This window comes from Alexandromys fortis, unplaced genomic scaffold (genome assembly GCF_014885135.2).
Source record: "Alexandromys fortis isolate MF-2015 unplaced genomic scaffold, M_Fortis_MF-2015_v1.1 scaffold_144, whole genome shotgun sequence".
Lineage (NCBI taxonomy): Eukaryota > Metazoa > Chordata > Mammalia > Rodentia > Cricetidae > Alexandromys > Alexandromys fortis.
In genome coordinates this window covers 2,302,595-2,325,089 of record NW_026068021.1, presented here as the reverse complement: position 1 = coordinate 2,325,089, position 22,495 = coordinate 2,302,595, and the positions used below count along the sequence as shown (strand labels likewise).

The 22,495-nt window shown below is 52.7% G+C and overlaps 2 protein-coding genes across 12 annotated transcripts in view; both read right to left on the bottom strand.

Moving 5' to 3' along the window:
- The window catches only part of Ttyh3 (tweety family member 3), a 28,067-nt gene extending 22,722 nt beyond the window's left edge, over nt 1-5,345 (bottom strand). The window contains 1 exon segment of the mRNA XM_050163155.1: nt 5,003-5,345. Within this exon segment, the coding sequence (XP_050019112.1) occupies nt 5,003-5,125 (123 nt within the window). The 5' untranslated portion in view covers nt 5,126-5,345.
- Nucleotides 5,346-16,176: 10,831 nt separating this feature from the next.
- The window catches only part of Iqce (IQ motif containing E), a 47,546-nt gene continuing 41,227 nt past the window's right edge, over nt 16,177-22,495 (bottom strand). For 7 of the 11 annotated variants that reach the window (XM_050163138.1, XM_050163143.1, XM_050163145.1 and 4 more), the window contains 2 exons: nt 21,826-22,059; nt 19,286-21,324 (listed from right to left, as the gene is read on the bottom strand). In XM_050163138.1, coding sequence (XP_050019095.1) covers nt 21,194-21,324; nt 21,826-22,059 — 365 coding nt within the window. In that variant the 3' untranslated portion in view covers nt 19,286-21,193. Of the gene's footprint in view, nt 17,177-19,285; nt 21,325-21,825; nt 22,060-22,495 lie in introns of those variants that run through there. The other 4 variants (XM_050163140.1, XM_050163139.1, XM_050163142.1 and 1 more) reach the window with 4 other exon arrangements.

Here is a 22,495-nt window from a genome sequence, read left to right as displayed (position 1 = left end):
CCAATACAGTGGCATAGCATTTTCCAGGTCCAAGCAGTGAGGCCCTAGGACCCACCCCCAGTAGAGTGGATGTTATGGTCCAGAGTCAGTCTCAGCATCTCCTGGCTGTACTGATTCAGACTTGGTCCATGATTCTTCCCTGGGACTCAGTGTTGGTCATAATGCACAAACATGCACAGCCAGCTGGGCCTTTCAGGGATTTACCTGCCTCTCCCAGCCTAGGGCCCTTGATCCTTGTACCATCATCTCCCACCCAGGGGTTGCTCTGGAAGCCTCCATCTAGATCTAAACCTGGAAGGGGGAGGGAGGAAGGGTGGCCGTGGTAGAAGGGGTTTGTATTTGGCCTCCTTCTCTCCCTTGCAACTTCAGAATTCTGGCCAGCACCATGAAACGCTGGGGAAGCACCCAGAAGCACATGAGTGGCCATGTCTGAAGCACGCAGTATCTAAGCTCAGGCAGGCAACAAAGGCTGGAGGCATGGCTCAGTTGGGAGAACCCTTGCCTAGAAGGCATGAAGCCCTGGTTTCTATCTACTGCACCACGCAGACCAGGGGTATGGATGCAGTGGAGACCAGGTCATCCTTAACATGCTGGGTTCAAGGCCAGCCCTTATGTGAGCCGGCTCTAGTTCAGATATCCAGAACCAATAGGAAGCTGAATGTGGTAGTGTGCACTCCTGTGTATGGTGAGATGAGAGGCAAGGACAGGAGAATCCCCAGAAGCTTGCTGGCTACCAAGAGACCCTACTTCAAACATGGTCCAAGGCAAGGGCTGGCATCTAAGGTTGTCCCTCTGATCGTCATATGCTCTCCCCTGGTACATACATGCCTGCAATCACATAAAGGAATGCACACACACACTGAACATGCACACATCCATACCATATGCATACACATCACACAACACACATATACACGATTCAAAAACAAAGCAAACAATTAAAAAAAAAGGAGACAAAGCTTGGGGTGTGGTTCAGTGGCAGACTACTTGCCTAGCGTGCAGGAGGCCCTGAGTCTGAGCTCGATCACGCGGAGGGGGGGTGAAAAGAAAGGAAGGAAGGAAAGGATGAACGAACGTGACATGGCAGTATGCAATACAACTCTGGTTTCAAGTGGCCTCATCCCCAAAATGCAAGTGCATGGACGGACTCCAGCTGGGTGGCTCCTTTGTCTTCGCATGGTCACCCCCCCATACACACCCGAGTGTCCCACAGACGTGCGCTGCCTGTATAAGCTGGAAACAGGCGATAAGGCTGCTTTTTCAGACAGAGCTCATTTCCTGAGTTGTCGGGAGGATGACAATGAACCCAGCCCTGCCCAGAGGACACAGCCAAGCTGCCAACCATGCCGCTGACCTTGTACATTGAGAGGCCCAACTCTTATGAGCTGGTCCTGAGGGACATTCAGCTGGAGCCTAGAAAGTAGTCTGTGACACAGGATGGCCAGTACTCCTAGGCAGCATATTTCCCTGTGCCACGCAGGCAGAGGGTATATCTGGTTTCTCTGCCTCACACCTTTGCCTACTTTGTTCCCACCCTTTAAGACCCTTTCTCGAACCCTAACTATACCACCTGGGTCCCCCCCCCCCCTTAGTCGATGTTGCTATAGCTCAAACCCAGAGCCCTGTGCATGCTAGGCAAGCGCTCTACCACTGAGAGCATTCTCTACTCCCACCCACTTTTCTAAGAGAAAAGATCAACTCCATTGCTGGTTTTGAACTCATTCTGCAAGCCAGGCTAGCCTTGAACTTTCATCCTGGCGAGCAGCTGGGCTAAAAGGTCTGTATCACCATGGCTGACTTCCTTTAAGTCTGATGGAAAATGGTCCCACACGCCGGCTAAACAGCAGGCCAAGTGCTACCAACTACATGAATGGCCAGCACGCCGCTGGCCCACTGTATACCAGGCCTGGGCCGGAGCACTGTGAGCTGGAGAGAAGCTGGTGAGTTCCAAGCCTTGGCTGGCAGTTTCCATGGCAGGCTAGGTAATAACGGCTTCAGGGGGCCCTCCCAGACCTCCAAGCCTTACAGCCAGCTCCTGCTCATGATCCCATCCCTACTCATAACAGTTCTCCGTCAGCAAACAGTTCCTAGCCTGCCTCGAACTAAGACAGCGAAGACTGGAAGCAAAGAGCGTGAATTTGACCCTGTACCTGAGGCAGCAGGGTCATGCTGGGTCACGAGGGCTGATGGAGGACAAGAAAACAGCTATTTCCCCCCACACCAGAATGAGGTCAGCAGGCTGTACCCAGGTGTCAATAATCTACTCGGAGAGGGGCCTGATGCCCAAACTTAGGGACTGCAGGCCGCCAGGACAGGCCCAAATGAAAATCAAGACTTCAGTCAGGACAAGATGGTTGCTGACCATGTCAGGTCCAAAGTCTCTGGGTCCCATGCTGTCTGCCGCTAGGACTTCAGTTCCTCCCTGCAGGTGAAGGCACCTACCCACACAGACTATCTAAATTCTAAGTACCATCCCCAGCATGCCCCAGCTCCCCTGCCCCCTTGCCTCATCCCAGAAGAGAGCAGTCAGCAGCTCCTGGGGACAGTCTAGAGAGAAACCAGCACAGAACTAGACGAGACTGGAGGAGCCCCTCCTGTCACGAAGATGCCATTGGCATCCATACAACTCAACCAGCGACTGACTCCTGGCGGCCCTTCCACTCGGCACCATTACAGGCTTCTAAGAAGGCACGCGTCACGCTTCGAGACCCCCGATCTCACCACTACAGGATGTGAACTCGTATCGTCATCCGTGTAAAAGCTGCACAGCATGCTGAAGCTCTGCACCCTTGGAGCAGCCAGTCCAGCCCTGCTGGGTCTCCAGGACGGAGGATAAATGGTCCGAGGGAAGACTCTGTCCCCAGTGCTCCCTGAAGGAGGCCAAGCCTTAGTCTGGACACTACAGACAGCTACACAGCCCCGTGTGAAAGGAGGCGAGTACAGGCAGCTCCACACGGGGCTTGACTGGGAGTCTAATTGTGGGTTCCACCAAGTTCCAGACAGTGGGCCATGAATGGAGAAGAGAGCAAAGGACAGGCCTGGCATCCCCATGCTGGGAGACATAGAAGCTTCCTTCCCTAATGGTGCACAGTGCAGGTATGGGCAGGGTGGAGAGCGGAGAGGGTACTCCAGGTCAAGATGGGTGAGAGGTCACTAGACACAGTGGGACGGGACGGCCACCCCCTACATGCGTGTATATACAACCCCACCCACAGAGTTTGCAACACCTCCCCAGGGAAGACGTGATGGAGCCTGTGAGGATCCACTGCCTCCCTCCCCGCTCAGAAAGGGAGCTCCTTCCTGCCTTCCTCCCGACAGGTGACCCTGGACAACCATTACATTCCGGGATGAAGCTCTGAGAGGCTGAGCAATTGCCTAAAACACCTGCTGAAAGAGGGCAGGGGCCCCATGCATATCCACAGCCCCACTTTAGGAGCGGAGGCGGCGGGGGATGGAGCCAGGCTGGGTTCCACACCGTGAATTATTCAGTGGCTAATTCTGCTCCTGGGAGAGGAGGCAGGAGGGAGAGTGAGTCAGAGGCCTCCCACAGCGGAGCCCAGAGCAGAGGAGCAAAAGCAGGCAGGACCAGGCTTAGCCAGGGCCACGGGGCTGAGGACCCATGGAGCTGAGGGCCTGGGCCACTACCTTCAGATTCCCAAGGGCTGCAGGCACTGAGCCCTCACCCTCTCCGTCACAACTGTGCCAACAAAGCAACAGCAAGTTCAAGTCTGCAGCAGGAGCAGGTGGCAGCCCACTGACCACAGGAAATGCTACACAGGTAGCCCCAGGTGTCAGTGGACCATCAGAAATGACAATCAGGCAAACCCTAAGTAAGCAACTTTCTAAGAATAGCTCACACAGTTCTTCCAGGAAGGAGGGTGACAACACTGTCACACAGTAAGAGAAGCACATGTGTTTCCCCAACCCCCACCCAGGGCTTGTCTTCCCCCAAAAATCCCCAGGTGGGCTCAGATCTCCCTCCCCCTTGCTGCCTCTCCAGGCTCAAGCTTGGTCTAAGCCCTCTCTTCCATCCTCCTCTTAGGAATGCCGTCAGCAGCTGGAGCTGGGCTCAGGGTGGCATCGAGTGGGAGCAGGGAGTGGGAGCAGGGGCAACCCTGTGCTCTCACCCTGAACTTCTCAATAGGATGAGGGTGGCTGCAGAGAGAGATGTGACACAGTCCCGGGAGCACGATTCCCAGGCTGTGGTCCAGGGACACCTCTGAGGTGCTGGGGGACCAAGTGGCTGACTACTCTGTTTCTAGAATCTGGAGCGGGAAGGAAAAGCCCACAGCCTGGTCCCCCTGCTCTGAACTCAAATGACAGTGGTTCAGTAAGTGGGGGTGGTGCTGGGACTTGGCAAGATGCCAGGCTTAGGGCTTTGCAGGGAGAGGGCTGCCAAGTGCCCCATGGCCCCCAGCCCAGACTGAGGCCCACTTCACCCCACTTCAAGCCAGGCCTCATTTCCCACCCTGGGTTGAAAGACTGCTGGCACCCTGGTTTCCCACAACCGCAGGACACCCTGTGTACATCCCACAGGCAGACCAAGAAGCAAGGGGTCATTAGCAGCCACAGAGGGCTGGCCATGGCCCAGGTTACTCACCCACCAACAGCCTGGCACTGGGATTCCCTAGCTGGGGGAAGAGGCGAGGAATCCCCTTCTGCCTGAACCCAGGGTTCCAGCCTCGGCTAGCGGGGGCTCTCTGCTGGGGAGCAGCTGATCGCCCAAAGGATGGAGACGAGCCTGGCAGGAACCCATAGGATCCGAAGGGGGTCCATGAGGGGAGGGAGGCGGCTCCACCAATCCAGATAGGAGGCCCTGGTGACACGGAGGGACTGAACACCTTCTACGGAGGGGGGGGGCGACGTTAACCCCTGGAGAGGACCAGAGGGGACCCCCTAGAAGGAAAGGGCCACGACCCCACATAGAGATGCTGAGGCTCCAGTCCCTCGGGAGGGGCCAAGACCCAGGACTCCTGATCCCGCACCCAGGGGCGCGCGTCACCTGCTGGTAGTCCGTGTCCTCGGGCCGGAACTGGCTGCTGGTGGCCTCCCACCGCAGGTCGAAGTGCGGCAGCCGGTGCAGAAGGTTCACCCACCAGGGCGCCGTGTAGCTGACCCCGGCCATGGCGGGCGGCCGCGGGCGCTGCGCCGGGCTTCTCTCGCTGCCCGGTGCTTTGGGCTCAGGGACCCGCCGACGCCTGATCAGCTCCCCGCATTGTGCCCGCTATCGTGGGTCCTGGCCCGGCCCGGCTCGGCCCGGCTCGGCCCGGCTCGGCTCCGCTCGGCTCCTCTCGGTCACCCGCGCCCGCCGCCTCTTTGTTCGCCGCCGCTGCCGCGGCCCCCTCCGCGCCCCCGCCCGCTCGCCCTCAGGCCCCACCCCCACACCGCCATAGGCTCGCCGCCCACAGGCCCCACCTTAGCCGTCCTCCCCGGGCTCAGGCCCCGCCTGCACGCCGCCATTGGCCGGCAGCCCGCAGGCCCCGCCCGTACAAACGCAAACCCTGCCCCTGGGCTGCCATTGGCGTATCTCCCATAGGCCCTGCCCTCAGCAAGCCTATTGTCCCGCCCCGGCATTGCCATTGGCCTATTACCTACTAGTCTCCAACCCTCGGCTTAGCCAGGACCCTCAGCGTCTTCGGCCATTTCTTCCCTTGTAGACCATGGAGCCTGGAACCCGAATGTTACGTGTAGCTTGCTCTCCATCCCATGCGTTTGATTGCTGGTTCGATCGTTACACGTTTCCTCGCATGAGTCTGCCAGGGCCTCAGTAGCCTGTCTATAGGATGGGCATGATTTTTCTGCCTTCGGGAGCTGCAGCTAGCTGTGTGATCTTGGGCAAATGATTTAGCCTCTCAGCATAAGTGTAGCCGTGTGAGAAAAGTCGTTGTGGAACTAAAACGAATTTAGTGCTCGAAACAAAGCCCCCGGCGCATAAGCCACAAAGACATGTTTAAGGCGATATTGGGCTTGTATACCCACCTGCCCTTTCTGTGGGGAGGCCTGCTTTATTTTTTGTAATTGAACCCAGGGCATTACGCATGCAAGGCAAACACTTTACCACTGGCCTACATCCCCCGTCCCATGATATATATATTTTTTATTCTAGGTTTTTCAAGAGAGGGGTTTCTCTGTAGCTTTGGAGCCTGTCCTGGAACTAGCTCTGTAGACCAGGTTGGCCTCAAACTCAGAGATCCGCCTGCCTCTGCCTCCCGAGTGCTGGGATTAAAGGCGTTAGATTTTTTTTATTCGAGGCAGGATCTCAGTAAATTGCCCAAGCTAGCCTCAAACTTAAAATCCTCTTGCTTCTGCCTCCCAGGTAGTGGGCTAACAAGCCCGAACCACCACACTCCACAGGGTTGCATCATTTTAAAGACTATGACAGAAGGCTCCCAGTCCCCATCTTGGAAACTAGGCTGCTGGTCAGGACACAGCCTATAGAAAAGGTATGGGATAGGGGCACAGTAGCTGCATGTCTCTGTGCCCTCCCCTCCATGTTCTTGCTCTTCTCCCGGATTGGCCAGCATATCCTTGAGGCGCTGTCCCCTCACAACCCTGAGACCTTATTGCAGGACCCCTTGTCTTCTTAGAAACTGGCCACACGTCCTCCGTATGCCAGGTAGCCTCCTGACCGGCAGGGCAGTGGCTTCCTGACAGACCTGTATTTGAGTTTATCCAACTGCCTGAGGCATCTGCTTTCTTGCACTAGGGCAGAGGTCCTTACAGAACTGTGGGTTTCTGTGCTTTGGGTGGCTGGGAGAAGCCATACAGCTGGAAAATAGCCTGGAGCAATAGAAGAGAAGTTCTCCATCCCTAAAGGCCCATAAAGCCTGGAATCTGGCTTAGTCTTCTGACTCTAGGACCAAATCACAGTGAATTGTCTCCAAGCTTCCCAAGACTAAGGCCACTTGGCCTGCTGAGCTATCCTCCCCAGTGGCCAATCCTCCCTGGTGTCTGATGAATGCTGGCTGGAGTCAGTACAGCAGGTGTACCAGTTGGCTTTGTGTGTCACCTTGGCACAAGCTAGAGTCATCAAAGAAAGGAGCCTCAGCTGAGGAAATGCCTCCATGAAATCCAGCTGTAAGGCATTTTCTCACTTAGTGATCAGGGGGAGAAGGCTCAGCCCATGGTGGGTGGTGCCATCCTTGGACTGGTAGTCCTGGGTTCTATAAGAAAGCAGACTGAGCAAGCCATGGGAAGCAAGCCAGTAAGCTGTTCCCCTCCATAGCAGCTGCATCAGCTCCTGCTTCCGGGATCCTGCCCTGTTTGAGTTCCTGTCCTGACTTCCTTCAGTGGTGAACAGCAATGCTGAAGTGTAAGCCAAATAAACCCTTTCCTCCCCAACTTGCTTTTTGGTCATGGTGTTTCATTGCAGCAATAGAAACCCTAATTAAGATAGCAGGTAAGATGCCCACACCAGTGGACCTGGCTAGGCTGTCACCCTGATTCTCCTGTACAGTGAAAACCAGCCCTGTCTCACCCCATCCCTTGCCGTCAGGATTCAGAAATTCCAAAGATGAACAGTAATATCAGGGATAGTGATGGTCTGGGACAGTTTCTGGTCCCTGTTACAGCACCTTCCATAGAGAGCCGCTGTATCCTTGCTTGGTCCCAACAACAGTGATGATGGCATGGTACTGACAGAGTTCATACATGTAGGCATGACACTTAGGGGTTTCTTGCCTCATTTCCAGAAGCTTCAGCAAACTGGAGATTTTTCTTCTGATAAGGCCCACAAAGCCTGGCATTAGATAAGATAACTCATAAGGATGGGCAAATTGCATTCCCCAAAAGATGCGTGTAAAAGCCAGGTGTGGATATCCATACATGGAAAGATGATTGCAAAATTTTTTGTTTGTTTGTTTGTTTTTTGAGACAGGGGTTCTCTGTCTCACTCTGTAGACCAGGCTGGCTTTAAACTCACAGAGATCCGCCTGCCTCTGCCTCCCAAATGCTGGGATTAAAGGTGTGCGCCACCACTGCCCAGCTGATCACAAGTTTGAAGCCAGGGCAACATTGCAAATTTGAAGTCAGCCTGGGCTAAATTGTAAGACCTTTTCTAAAAGGGCGCGGGTGGACAGCGGAGAGGGAGGGGAGACAGGAAATGTATTAATTTGATTAATTAGTGGTGGGTGTGTCTGGTCTGTGAACTCCTTTCCTGAGAGTCCTCGAAGGAAAAGAAGGAAGAGTTAAAGAGCTGTCTAAAGTGGAGAAAGCACAGAGGAGAAAGTGGCTCCACAGGTAAAGGTGCTTGCGGCCAAGCTTGATGACCTGAGTTCGATTTCTGGACTCCACGTGGTCCTGGAGAGACCCCACAAATTGTTCCTCTAACCTCCATGTGTGCACTGTGCACAGAGTAAAAAAATTGAAGAAAAAAATAGAGAAAAGGTTCCCTAATACACAGTGTGGACCAGGACAGCCAGCACCTCCCTTGGGGGAACGGAGCCCTCATCCTAATGTTGCTCAGAGAGCTGCAGGAGAGAGGAACCCATCTCCTGGGAGAAAGAGAGTTAAAGGAGAGAATGCCAAGTGGTGACTATGGGCACAGGGCAGGAAGGAAGGCCCTCCGCCCTGCCCACTTTGGCTAGCACTGTCCGGCCAGAGCTGTTATTCTTCCTGCTCTTCCAGAACAACTGTAGCTGGAGGCTGAACTTTTGCACACCCTATAGGAAGAGAGACTGAGACCTAGGCCTCACCATTGTCCAGGAAACTCAAAGTTGCCAGTTAGTCAAGGAAGTACCATGGTTCAGCTTCGGGCCACCACCGATTCCTTCCTCCCTCCCTCATTCCTCCTTCTCTTCCTTCATTTGACTAAAGTAGGGTTTGTGAGCCAAAGATGGGGATGAAGGACTGGGGAGATCGCTCAGTGAGTAAAGTGCTTGTTGTACAAGCATGAGGACCTGAAGTCAAATTCATTAAATACTCAACGTAAAAGCCAGGTATTGGAGGTAGGAGGCAAAGATGGGTGGCTCTTGGGGACCTGCCAACCTGCCAGTCTAGTCAATTGGTGAGCTCCAGTTTTGGTGAGAGACACCTCCCTTCATCTCAAAAATAAGGTGGAAAATAGTAGAGGAAGAGACATGATGTCGGCCTCTGGCCTCCATGGCCATTTCCATGGGTGAGTGTATTTGCACACCAATGTACACATGTACAAATACTATACATACAATTTTTTTTGTTGTTGTTTTTTTTGAGACAGGGTTTCTCTGTAGTTTTGGAGCCTGTCCTGGAACTAGCTCTTGTAGACCAGGCTGGTCTCGAACTCACAGAGATCCGCCTGCCTCTGCCTCCCGAGTGCTGGAATTAAAGGCGTGCGCTACCACCACCCGACTACATACAATTTTTTTTTTAAAGGCAGGAATAAGAAAGTCTATGTGATCAGGGCACGGTGGCACATGCCTTTAATCCCAGCACTTAGGAGGCAGAGGTAGGCAGATCTCTGAGTTCAAGGCCAGCCTGGTCTACATAGTTGGTTCCAGGACAGAGAAACCCTGTTTTGGAAAGAATAAAAAAAAAATAGTTGGTATGGAGCTAACACTGAAGGCTGAGCTACTGGGCACACCAGGCAGAAACAACTGAAACAAAGGACCTTGGGGTTGAGGTCAGGAGTCCTCCAGGGGCTGTCCCCCTAGGAAGGGAGGTGGTTGGGCTGAGGCTCCTGAGTGGCTTTCCCTTCAGCCCCTGGGAGAAAGCCAGGACCCAGTTGCCTATGTCCAGCCTGGGCCCGGCCCCCAGATGCTGGGGCCTCAGCCAGAACAATGGAATTTCCTGTGTTTGGACCGCATCCAGTGAGGTTTGCAATTTCCGGAGACAGAACTCACAAGCACTAGCAGGAAGAGGAGAGGGTTGGAGGCCCAGACCCCCACCACCCGTGCATGCTGACATGTGGCACCATGACACCTGGGCCACTGAAACACCTGGCAGATGCATCCTGACCACAGAAAAGACACGGGGACATTTCTTTTTAATCTGGCCATGTGGCCTGGAGTTTGAGGGAGAGGTCAGTCAGACAATACTGTCGTCAGAGGACTGTGGAGCCATCTAAGCTCTCTCAAGCCAAGAACAGACATAAGACAGACAAAGCCTGGTGTTGGCCCCGGTGGCACAGACCTTTCATCACAGCCACTTGAGAGGCTGGGGTAGGAAGATCACAGTTTTGTTCAAGGGATGCCTGAACTTTAGCCAATTTGGGCAACTTAACGAGACCATATCTTAAAAAATGGAAAGACAGCTAGCAATATAACTCACTGGTAAAACAAACACTTGCCTAGAATTCCTCAGTTCTCATTTCCACAACACACACACATACACAGACACGTTTATATGCACAGAGATATACACACAGAGACACATACACACACACATATATACACACATACATAGACACACACAGATACATACATACACACACAGACACAGATGCATATACACACAGCGACACACACACATACACAGACACACATTTATATACACAGAGATGCACACACAGAGAAACATAACACACACACATATATATATACACACACATACATAGACACACAGACACATACATACACGCACAAACACATATACACACAGACATACATCCATATATACACAGCGACACATACACACAAAGGGAGAAAGGGAAGACAGGGAAACCTTTCCTACTGTCTTGGTAAGCTGGGGTTCTTTTGGGGTGAGAACTTCTAGCAGGCCCAGCCCCTCTCCCAGGGTTGGTATCTTGGAGAATGGATCCTTGCCCTCTGTGAGTCTGAGGAAAGTAAGAGGTTCCAGGGGACTTTTAGATGAGGAAGTTAGCTAAAGATTGGGTCTCAGGGACCTTGGACTCTATTTGACCTTCCTCCCCCACAAAAAACCCCAAACCAGCCAGGGCATTTAAGCTGCCTTTGCCCCTGTGTGTGTGGGGAAGGTTTGTTTGCTGTAGCTTTGAATCTAGAGGGTGCAACTCTCCAAGACAGAGATGGGGACCCAGGAACTTGGGTTAAAAGTATCTTCCAGGCTGGGCAGTGCACTTGGGAAGCAGAGGCAGGCAGATCTCTGTGAGTTTGAGGCCAGCCTGGAGTACAGAGTGAGTTCTAGGACAGCCAGGGCTATGCAGAGAAACCCTGTCTTGAAAAACAAAACAAAACAAACAACAACAAAAAATCAAGCAGAAGTAGCTTCTAGGCTGGCTGTGGAGCATATCCCCAAATAGGGCCCTTCTTCTTCCTGCACAGTACAAGGTGGGGGAGGTTCTAGAAGCTTCTTTGAGGGTAGCATTCTTGCCCTTCTTAGAATGAATTGTGGGGGAGGAGGAGGGGCCCTTTACTGATCTCTTGGAGGCCTTTGGCTTTACCAGAGCCATCCCTTAGTGGCACCCACCCCCTAGGCCTCCTTATCTGTACATATTGCATCAGCCCTGGTGAGGGAGAAGCTTCCAGATCCAAGTTTGGCCTCAGCCTCATGGGTTAATGCCTGAACTCATACAAAGGAAGAGCCTCATTCAAAGTCAGGTCCCCAGAGCGTGGGGTAGTGAAGGCCATGCTGCACCCTCCTTTCTCTGCCCCTCCCTTGATGGCCTCTCTCTGACCTTGCAGGGCACCGTGATCAAGTCCAAAGTTCCCAGAACCAGCCTCTCCCCCAGGAAGAGCAGGCAGGGATAAGTACATTGTAAGGTGTGAATGTTTCTAGAACACCTGTGGGTCTCCCTCTTCCAGAGCTCTGCTGGTTGCATGGGCGGCCCCAGCCGCTTGCTCACAGACATCTGGAGATACGCCAGGGTATGCTTCCTAATTTACATATAGGGAAACTGAGACTCGCTTAATTCACCTACTGTGGGGTGGGCTGGCCAGGTGCATCCCCACGTGGACTCTCTTGTACGTGGGCTCTTTCTCCCATCGTTAGCTGGCTATGAAGTCCAGGCTCTCCTTCAGATTTCTAGGGTGAAGTTGGGTACAGTGCTGGCTAGTTTTACGTCAACTTGACACAGGCTAAAGTCATCTGAAAGGAGGGACCCTCAGTTGAAAACAATGCCTCCATAACTGCAGCTATAGGTCATTTTCTCAGTTAGTAATTGATTGGGGAGGGCCCAGTCCACTACGGGTAGGGCCGTCCCTGGGCTGGTGGTCCTGGGATCTGAACGAAAACAGGTTGAGCAAGCCGGTAAGCAGCACCCCTCCACGACCTCTGGATCAGCTCCTGCCTCCAGATTCCTGCTCTGCTTGAATACTTGTCCTCACTGCTTCTGATGATGAGCTGTTTATGGGACAGTGAGTGAAATAAACCCTTTCTTCCCCAAGTTGCTTTTGGTCATGGTGTTTCATACAGCAATAGCAACACTAATTAAGACAGGCATGTTCATGCACGCCTGTCATTCCAGCATTTGGGAGAATCCGAAGTTCAAGACAAGCCCCAGCTAGTGAGTTTGAGGTTCAGGAAAGCCTATACAAACAGCTGGAGTGGAGGCGCAGCTTTGGGGTTCCTGTGAGCCATTGGTGGAGAAGCCTGGAGCCAGTGGCTCTGGAAGAAATCACAGACGAGAGTTGCACAGAAAATTCTTCCACCTGAAGTTGGGCATTGTGCTGTATGCCTTTAATCCCAGTACCCAGGAGACAGAGGCAGGGGAATCTTAGCTTAAGGCTAGCTGGGTCTGCAAACTGAGATGCAGGCCAGTCAGGGGTAGAGCGTGAGATGCTGTCTTATTTTTTTTTTAATTTAATTTTAAAAAGTTCTCTCACCTGAGGCTGCTTCCTCGAGGTCAGGCCTCTACCCATCTTAGCCAGCAGCCTAGCTGTCCCCGCCTGGGGGAGTCTTAAGATAACATCCCTCAGGGCCTGATTCAAGCACCCCCACAGAACACACGAGGACTCCCCACAATAGCCCTGGCCTCCCACCTGAACCCCAGGGCCCACACTGGTACCTGCTGTGTCCATTAGCCACCTATGTGTCTATACCTTTGTATGTTCCTCCTTCACCTCCATTCCTGGAGGTTCCCAGAGGAGGCCTGCAGTGGGTCATAGGGCTTAGAGAACTCGCTCGGTGTTAGAAAGCTGAGTGGGGAGAGGGGGAGAAGGAGAAGGGAAGGGAGAAGAGAGAGACCGCGCACAGCACAGATCTGAAAACATGACACACAAGACAGACGACCCAATATATGATACTTAATGGTGTTAGACATGTAACACAGAGAGAAAGCACTGCCCAGAGGACAGGAGAAGTCTGGGCATAAGCTGTGCACTACCGGACCTGAATACGAATACTGCGCTATAGCACTTGGACACTGAAAACCAGTATGGGCAGGTGGTCCCCTCAACTCAAATGACATCCATCATCTCCCCGCACATCTATCCATCCACTCACCCATAATCCTTCTTCCATGCACCCCTATATAAATGAAGATAGTGTCTGTAATTATATGCAGAAAATACCAACAGTAGTTATTTCAACTTTTAATTTTATGTGTGCTTCACCTGCATGTGTATCTGTACACTACATGCATGCCTGGTGCCTGCAGCGGGCAGCAATTGGAGCTACAGACTATTGTGGTGGCTGGGAATTGAACCTGGGTCCTTTGGAAGAGAAGCCAGTGCTCTTAGCCACTGAGCCATCTCTCCAGTTCTCAGGAAGAGAAGCTGCCCTACTTGGGCCTTTCCAAGGTATCAGAGCATACAGTCGTTAGCTAGCTTCTACACACACACGCACACACACACACACACACACACACACGCACACACGCACACACATACACACACAACATCTTGGGAAGGCAGGGGAGGAGAGATTGGAAGCAGTAATACAGACATGTCAACACAAGCAGCTAACAGGTAAACGGAACTGACTTCAGACTTCATCACAGTTCTGGGGGCAGAGCCTCTCATTTGCCAGGACTGAATATTGCTGTGTATTAGGTTGTGAATGGAAGCCACAGCTACCTCCACAGGCAGTCTTTGGGTTGGGCATGCTGGCACTTGGGCCTGGGAGGAAAGGTTCTGATGGGGACATACCCTAATCAGAGATTTTGTTTTTTGGGTGGTAGTGGTGATCTGTGTGTCTATGTAGCCCAGGTTGCACTTTATTGGATTGTAATTTATTCTCTGAGAATGTGATTCATGTAGTATGTATTCTTATCGTATCCACCCTCCATTCCCTGTTTCCAATTCTCGCCAGGCCTCCTGCCCAGTTTTATGCCCTCTTCCTCCTTTTTGTTCTAACCTGCCAAGTTATCGCCACTCGTGTGTGCATGGATATGAAGTCATCACCGGAGCATGGTCAACCTACTGGGGGGCCTCATCCCTGAAGAAATCCTCAAGCACCAGGAAGTAATTCTTGATCCTGCTGCCTCAGCCTCCCAGGTGCTGGGATTATGGATACTGGCTTTTTTGTTTTTTGTTTTTTAAACACAACAACAACAAACCAACCTCAGATATATTTCCGTGTATATGTGTGTGCATGTATGTGCATGTAGAAGCCAGAGGTCAACTTCATCACCCTCCCCTCTCTTTGAGGCAGGGTCTCTCTGTAGTCTGGAGCTGGCCTAGTGGGTGAGGTTGGCTGGCCGGCCAACAGCCCCAAGGATCTGCCTGTCTCTACCTCCCAGCACTGGGAGAACGATTGTGTGCACTCAGCCATTGCTTGTTTTGGTTTTGGAGGCAGGGTCTCACTATGTATGTAGCCTTGGCTGGTCTTGAAGTCACAGATTTGTTTCCCTCTTCCAAGTGCTGGAATTAAAGGCATAAGCCACCATGCCTGGATAGTAGGTTTTTTTTTTTTTTTTTTTTAATGTACATTCTAGGAATTGAATTCAGATCCTCTTCGCTTAACCTACTGAGGCATCTCTTTGGCCTGCATGTAATTTTGTACATGTGCTTACATGTTTGTATTTGTGTGTGTGTGTGTGTCTGTGCATGTGACTGCTTGTGAGTACACTGTGCTTTTGTGACGATGTGCCCATCTGTGTGCGCACATACATGTCTGTATGCTATTCACATGTAGGTTTGCAATTTGCACATGCCTATGTGTTGCACATGTCTTGTGTGCACATGGCAGAGCAGCCTCTTCAGGAACTCACTTTTGCCCTGGAGCATCTGAGACGAACTGTTCGAGTCTCCTCTACGGGCGCTAATGTGGCAGCAGGGTTGAGGGCTGCCTAGGTGGTAGCCCCATAGGACCCGACGGTTGTGGGAGTGTTTTGGAGGTAGAGGAAAACAGGTGACCTCAGATCCTGGTGGGGACCACCAGGTGGTCTGGCGTGCTTCTCACCTGCAGCAGCAGGGTGGGAGCCTAGGACAAGCTGAATTGGGGTACTGTATGTGCTGAAGGCCCACGGGTATCCTGAGAAGATTTCATTTAACAGGAAGGAGTCGAGTGGAGGGGAGAGGAAAAGGCAGGAGGCAGGGAGCTAAGCAATGAGTCAGAAGGGCTTCAGGTGGGTCAGCCCTGGTTCATCAGCTACCCCTGTCCAAGGGAAGTAGCAGATATGCCAAGGGAGGAGGCGGATGGCGGCACTGGCGTGGAGCAGCCTTTCTCATGTATTATGTCAGTGGTGCCCCCTCCCCGCCCACGCCACGGCCTCTCTGCTTTCATCTCTTAGAAGCTGGGCCTGGGAAGAGAGAGCCTGAGAGGAAGAAAGCCCCAGGCTGGGTCCCATGAATGGCCCCCCAGGAGCCCTGGCACACACTGGACTGTTCTTTGAATCCTGGCTGTTCTGGGCTTAATTAACGAGTAGCTCAGGGGCACCCCTTTCTCCTTATTCAGAGAGAGCCCCAGCACCATGGAAACCTCTTCCAAGCTCCTCAGGCAGGCACCGTCTAATGGGGCTGTCCCTCCAGCTGTAACTGGGTCCAGCTTGAGGGAGCCCATGGGAAGACATGCTAGCCAAAGGCCATTAGTGGGTGCCTGTGCAGACAGGCTAGCCTGTTTCTATCCCCATCATTCGTATTCCGAACCCGGCAGTGCTGCCAAAGGGAACAAGGGATTCAAATTCTTCCTGTGTTCCCTGGGGACTTGGGGGGAATGGTGGATTTAAAACGGGCCAGTCAGGCATGGAATTACGGCTCCCCAGGCTTTAAGAAGGCGTGCATGAACCAGGCCTGGTGGTACAGGTTTATAGTCCGAGCTCCTTAGGAAGATGAGGCAAGAGGGCCCCACATTCAAGGCACGTCTAGGCTACAAGCTGAGCTCAAGGCCAATCTGGGTGATTTATTGAGATTGTGACTTTATTTTTTTTTTTCCATTAAAGAACTGGGGAATGAGTGAGATGGCTCAGTGGGTTAAGGATTTGCTGCTAAGCCTGATGACCCAAGTTCAATTCCTCGGGTAGCCACATAGGAGAGAAGTGTATCTTGCAAGCTTTCCTCGGATCTCCGTGGCATGCTGTGATGCGTGGACATGCACATGCGTGGACACACTTTTTACACAAGGTCTGGGAGATGGCTTGGTGCCATGTAAGCATGAAGACCTGAGCTCAGGTTGCTGCCACCTGCTGGAAGAGGTAGCATTACATCTGTAGCCCGGCATGGGAAGGCAGAGACAGGCCTGTTCCTGGAGCTCACTAGCCAGCCTAGTTGAATCAACAGGGTCCAGGTCAGCAGAAGTTCCCATCTCAAAGGATCCAGGGAGCTGGAGAGATGGCTCAGCAATTATGGGTACTTCTTGTTGCTGAGGACCCAGGTTCTAGTTCCAGTACCCACATGGTGGTTAGTAATTTTAACTCCAGTTCCTGGGGGATCTGATGCCTTCTTTTGACCTCCAAGGGTACCATGTACATAGACATATGTGCAAACAAAACACTCATACACTTAATCCTTAAAAAAACTTATACATAAAAAAGTTGTGGAGCAATCGAGGAATACACCGGACACTGAACTCTGGCACACACACACCACATACATACACACCCCTGAACATACACACACACACACACACACACACACACATACACATACAAAAATCTAAACGTTCTCATTACAATTTTTGTGTATACATGCACCATGACATACATACAAACATCAGAAGACGAGTGGAATCTGGTTCTCCTTCCACCATGGCGGTCTGAAGATTGAATTCAGGCTGTCAGGCTTGGCTTCAGGTGCCTTTATCTACTGAGCTATCTTGCTGGCCCTAAATTACCATTTTTTAAAAAAGCTGGGTGTGGTGGTTCATGGCTTTAATCCTATGCCAGCCAGTGCTATATAGCGAGGCCCTGTTTAAAGAGGGGAAGAGAGAAAAATTAAGACCAAAAAGGCCAGGGACCCACTGCTGACTGTTCTGAGTCATCCTGCCAGCTTCATCTGCCAGCTTCTAGATGCAATTTCTCTCATTTTAATAGGGGCTTGCCCAGCTGTGGCCTGCGCCAGAAAGGTAGTCAGTTAGAGTGGCTGCTGTATGCGTATGGAGGCTCTGTGGGTCTGGGGAGGCAGGAGCCTGGAGAAGAAGGGGCCAGCCTGGGTCCACACCAGCTGTGTTTACTGAGTCTCTGGTCTTCAGAGCGCCTGAGCCACGTGGAAGCGATCGCTGCTCTCCCCAACCCCCAAAGAGGAATTTGCAATTAGTTTGACCGGGATATAATGGAATTTTTATTTAGATCTCAAAGGTTAGAGTGCTTTCCTGGGAAGGTATTTATAGCTTTAAAGGAATCTACACTGGTTAGCTCGTTCTTTTCTAATGATGGTCTCTTCACTGAGGGTTCTGGGTCTGTGAAACTGAAGGCACGGTCCTCACTCCCCTCGTCGGGAGACAAAAATAGACATTATCAGACAGAATACAGCCAGCACCTGCAGCCAGGGTCACTCAGCCACAGCCCTTCCTTGGTGCTGAAATGGACCCATGACAAGCTCCCAATGTACTATGGTACTTTATAAAACACCAGGCATAGGGCCCTGGCAATTCTGCTCAGCCATCAGGCAGTTTAGAGGGACTATGGTCTTGGTGGCTTCTGATCAAACCCCTTTCAATGCTGCATGCCCCCGTGATAACACAGCATCAAGAATGCACTGAGGGGCTGGTAGTGTGGCTCAGTGGTAGAGCACTTGCCTAGCTCACACTAGAACCCAGGGTCCATCCCTAGTGCCACACAAAAGCTCACTATAGGTTTGTTCTCCATCCACACTCAGCTTGCTGCTGCCTGTTTTGCTAGCTTTGGGAAGCCTGGATTGTACCAGCCCCCTCTCGGCACTTCTGTCTCAGCTGCATGTGGTGGGCGGAGGTGAACCAAGGGCAGCAGAGGGCTGTGGTGTTCCTGGATCTCGCTATTTCGCTGGGGTGGCGTCTTCAGGATGGTAACCCCAGTCTATTCCTGGTTTTTGAACTAGAGGTATCTTCTTTTCCCAGTCATGGGTAAGAGGAACACCATCCCACAGGGTCCCTATAAGCCCTGTGTCCCAAGCCCAACTGGCTTCCTGAGCACTCTCCAGAGCCGCCCAAGGCCTCCACCCAGCACCTCCTTGGTGTGAGTAGCACCTTCGCCTTTCCAGCTCTCCACACAGGACAACTGGCGCAGGGCAGCCTCAGCAGGTTGGTTGCTGCCCGCCGGGTGGAGTCACGGTCTAACTTTTCACGTCAGTGTTTCAGTGGGTCACGAAGAAAGCACGGTTTCTTCCAAAGTTGGACAACCTACCAGCCTGCAGAGAAGTCTCACAGCTGCTCTTTAAGATCAAGGTAATGTGAAGGTGTTGCCGTGGAAATAAGGGCACAGTGATGTCACTTACCCATCTCAAGTGCACATACCTGGGCCCGCTTGGTCCTGAATGCTAAGGTCTGAAGCCCTTTCCTTCTGGAAATGTCTCCACTCCTAGTCTCCCCCAGGGATGAATTTTTCTACTTCCTACCGCCCCACTTACAGTTCACAGACCACAACTGGCTGGGTCCTGGACCAATCACACTCTCAGCAGGGTTGGCCCAGCCCACAGTCTCTAGCTCCTCTTCTCATAGCTCATCCTACGACACCCCCCCACCCCCCGCCATTGGCCTACAGCTCATCCCACCCCACAGTCTCTGTAGTTTGGGCTTTGCCAATGGCCCTAGCTGGTCAGCCACATGCTGGAGGACTTGTGCCTCCAAAGCAAGCCAAGCACGAGGAGTCTGCCTATCTTATAGACCAGGCAAAGTTCAAAGCTGGACTGACTGGCTGAACTCCTAGTCCCCACATTTGCTCCTGGGGAGCCAGCAGCAGCTCTCTGCACTGCTCCTAGGTCCCACAGAAGTTACCCCCCCCCCCAGGGGCTCTCTGTGTCAGATCAGCCAGGGGCAGCCTGCTGTACCAATGGGGCCTGTGTGGGGAGCACAGGACACAGGACACCGGCCAAAGAGAGGCTTGAGGCACCATCATTTACTGAGGTAGCTTCAAGACAGGGTTTACCTTTAATAGATTAGCTGCTACACCAAAGGACAGGAGGGTTGTAGCTTTCCTGTTTGCAGGGACATGTTCTCAGAAAACTCAAGTGCAGGGGCTGATCTTGACTTCACTGTCCACTGGCCAGGCTGGCTGCACAGATAAGCCTCAGACCTACAGACCCTGCTCCCTTTCCTGAGGTGGGGGCAGCCGAGGTGAAGACACCCACCCCATGCCCCTGCCCACCCCCCCCCCCGACCTAGAGCTCCCGACTGTTCACGCTCAGAACACTCAATGCACAAATGGCTGCTGTTAAATAAGAGAGAGGACAGAGCAGTCACATAAGGACCCTTGGTCTTGGGGAAGGTATAGGCACAAGAGGGGGCCACCTGTAGTCACCTTCTTGTGCCCGAGTGGATGGACTGAAGCTTCAAGTGGTGGCATCAATCACAGGGAGCACACCCAAGTTGTGGTAGGGAGGCAGATCTACAGAGGGCTCCACTTGGCTGCCACGTTGGTAAAATTACCAGTACATGGGGAAGAAAACTAATTTGGCGGATAGTCCACAGGCCAAGTGAATAAAAAACTGAGCCTGCCAGGGTCCTGGCTGAGTTGTTTTTTGCCCCCTGGTGGAGAAAAGAGCTAGGCAGGTGTGCTTGGTCCCATCACAGTATTAGGGGCCCTTTCCCTTCCCTGGGGCAGGCCGACAAAGTTGGATTCCATCTTCCTGGCCTCTGGCCGCAAGCCCAGCTCCCATCCTGAGGGTCCCATGCCCAGCCTGCTGTGTGCAGCATCAGGAAGGTGTTCTGTGGAGGACGCCAGCAGTAAATAAATGGTCCCGAACAGCAAACCTGGTGTCCCCACAGGTCTAATCCAAGAAGGAACTTTCTAGCACTAGGTTTTGCCTAAGAAAAAAGCCAGTCCCATGGGGCCAGAAAGTCCCATCCCCAGTGATCTATGGAGATAGCCAGCAGTCAGTCCCACAGGCATGACCTGAGCTACACAGAGCATGGATACCCCAAAAACCCTGCCCAAGCCCCAAACCCCTCATTCTCACCCACTGACAACAGCTAATTTCACAAACTGGGACCAACATCTCAAATACTGGCTGCCGAGTGGGCCAGGTGGCACTGGGGGCCTGCAGATGCCTCTGCATACCCAGGTGACAGGGCTGTCCCTAGGTCGACACTGGAATTTGTTCTTCCCTGAGACTTGTCTCTCCTGGGATGGTGAGCTGGCTCCTGGCCCTGCTCTCCGTCTCCTCTCTTGGTGACCTGTGGCTCTGTCCTCGTGCTGGCTCTCAACACCTGCTGAGCCACTCCATGTCACACTGCCACGTGATCGTCAAAGAGTTCATCCTCCCAAGGGGACGGAGGTGGTGGGGGGTAAGAGAAAGGGGAGCAAGGAACCCATGGGATAGGGGCCTCATCTGGGGACCCTGATGTCCATAGCTTCTTGCTGGCTTAGATATGACTGCGTTCTGCTGAGGGGACAGGAGACTTAGCTGTGTGACCTGTAAGGCACTGGGCAGCACAAGACGAGGAAGGCTGCATCTCATGGCAGCTGGCAGTGCCAAGGTCAAGGGCAGGCGGCAGACTTTGCAAGACTCCCAGCTGCCCTGATTTGGGGTGGACATATCTGTGGGCACTGGAAACACACAGGCTGAAACCAGAGATGGAAGTGGGAGGTGGCCGCATGCCCTCCCCAGAGAGCAGCGTAGAGCCACCAGGATCCCTCAAAGGCACAGGCACAACACATAAGAAAACTGATGGCTGAGGTGTTCCCGAGGTGGACTCTTTCCCTAGCAAGATAGGTCATCTTCTCAAATTCAGTTAGCGAGTCCTCTAACCTGGCCCACAGCCACCTCACCTGGAGGCAATGACTGGGGTCCTAGAATGGGGAGGGGCTTTTCTTCCTGGGCAGAAATGGCGAAAAGATAATATCATCCGAGTCGTCGGAGCAGACATCCTCCTCAGGGGTTGGTGACGCTGTGGGCTGTAGTCCTGGGGGAGAGGACACCACTGAAATGAATCGGGAAAGGGAGGTCAGCCACATGGAGCCAGTCACAGGTGTAGACAGCTGTGAGCTGTACACTCGGCCATCAGCAGTTTCTGGCGTGCAAGACTGAAGCCCCAGCCACACAGCCAGGGACCTTCAGAGCCTACCTGCACAGCCCTACAGAGCCTCTTGCTAGTTCCTATTCTTGGGACAGTCTGGCCGCTGCCGACATGAAAACACAGGCAGGCCTGCGGTGGTGGTGCACTCCTGTAATCCCTGCACTTTGAAAACTGATGGAGGAGGAGGAGGATGATCACAAATTTGAGGCTAGACTAGGCTATACAGTGAAGTTTGAGGCCAGCCTGGACTACACAGTAAGATTAGCTCAGAAAACAAAAAGGTGCAAAGGGAATTAGAACCGAGTGGCCACTGTGTATAAGCAGGTCCTAGTTGAAGTGGCCCCGAGCTGCCTGCCCTGTCTGGTGAGGAGCAGGGATGGAGCACAGGGGACAGAGGGGACGTACCCAGGGATGGCTGAGCACTTCCGGTGCTGCTGCTCCTTTCTTCACATCCAAGCAGATCCAAGCACATCACATCTGTCACGCTGGACTGAGGCACAGCGTCCAGACTGAATGGGGATGGACAGTCCCAGTGGCCACCCTGGGGGGAGTCGGGCACTGAGGACTGTGAGGAGGCAGGTCCAGCTGCAGTGGTCTCTCTCGGCTCCTCCTTGAGACAGAGCCCCACTCGCATTGCTTCTAAAGGGGAGGGGAAGGAAATGTTACTGATTTGAGATTTTAAAAGAACAAGATCCCGACCCCATCATGCAACCTGACTTTGCTGTCTGCCTCTTCTCCACAGTTCCTACAAACTGCAATCTCAGGAAATCTAATGTATTTCATAATATCGGTAGAAGTGGAGGTCCAAGGACAACCTTAGGTGGGGTCCTCAGCTTCCACCCTGTCTGAGACAGGTTCTCTGTTTGATGCTGTGTTGCCCCTCCGTAGGAATTCTGGGATTGCAGACGCATACGACTGTGCCTGGCTTCACACAGGTGCTGGGGATCTGAACTCAGGTCTCAGGCTTGCGCTCAAGTGCTTCACCCACTGACACACTTCCCTGAATCTTTTTTCTCCCTAGTCTTTTTGTTTTGTTTTTTGCTTTTTTTGCTTTTTTTTTTTTTTTTTTTTTTTT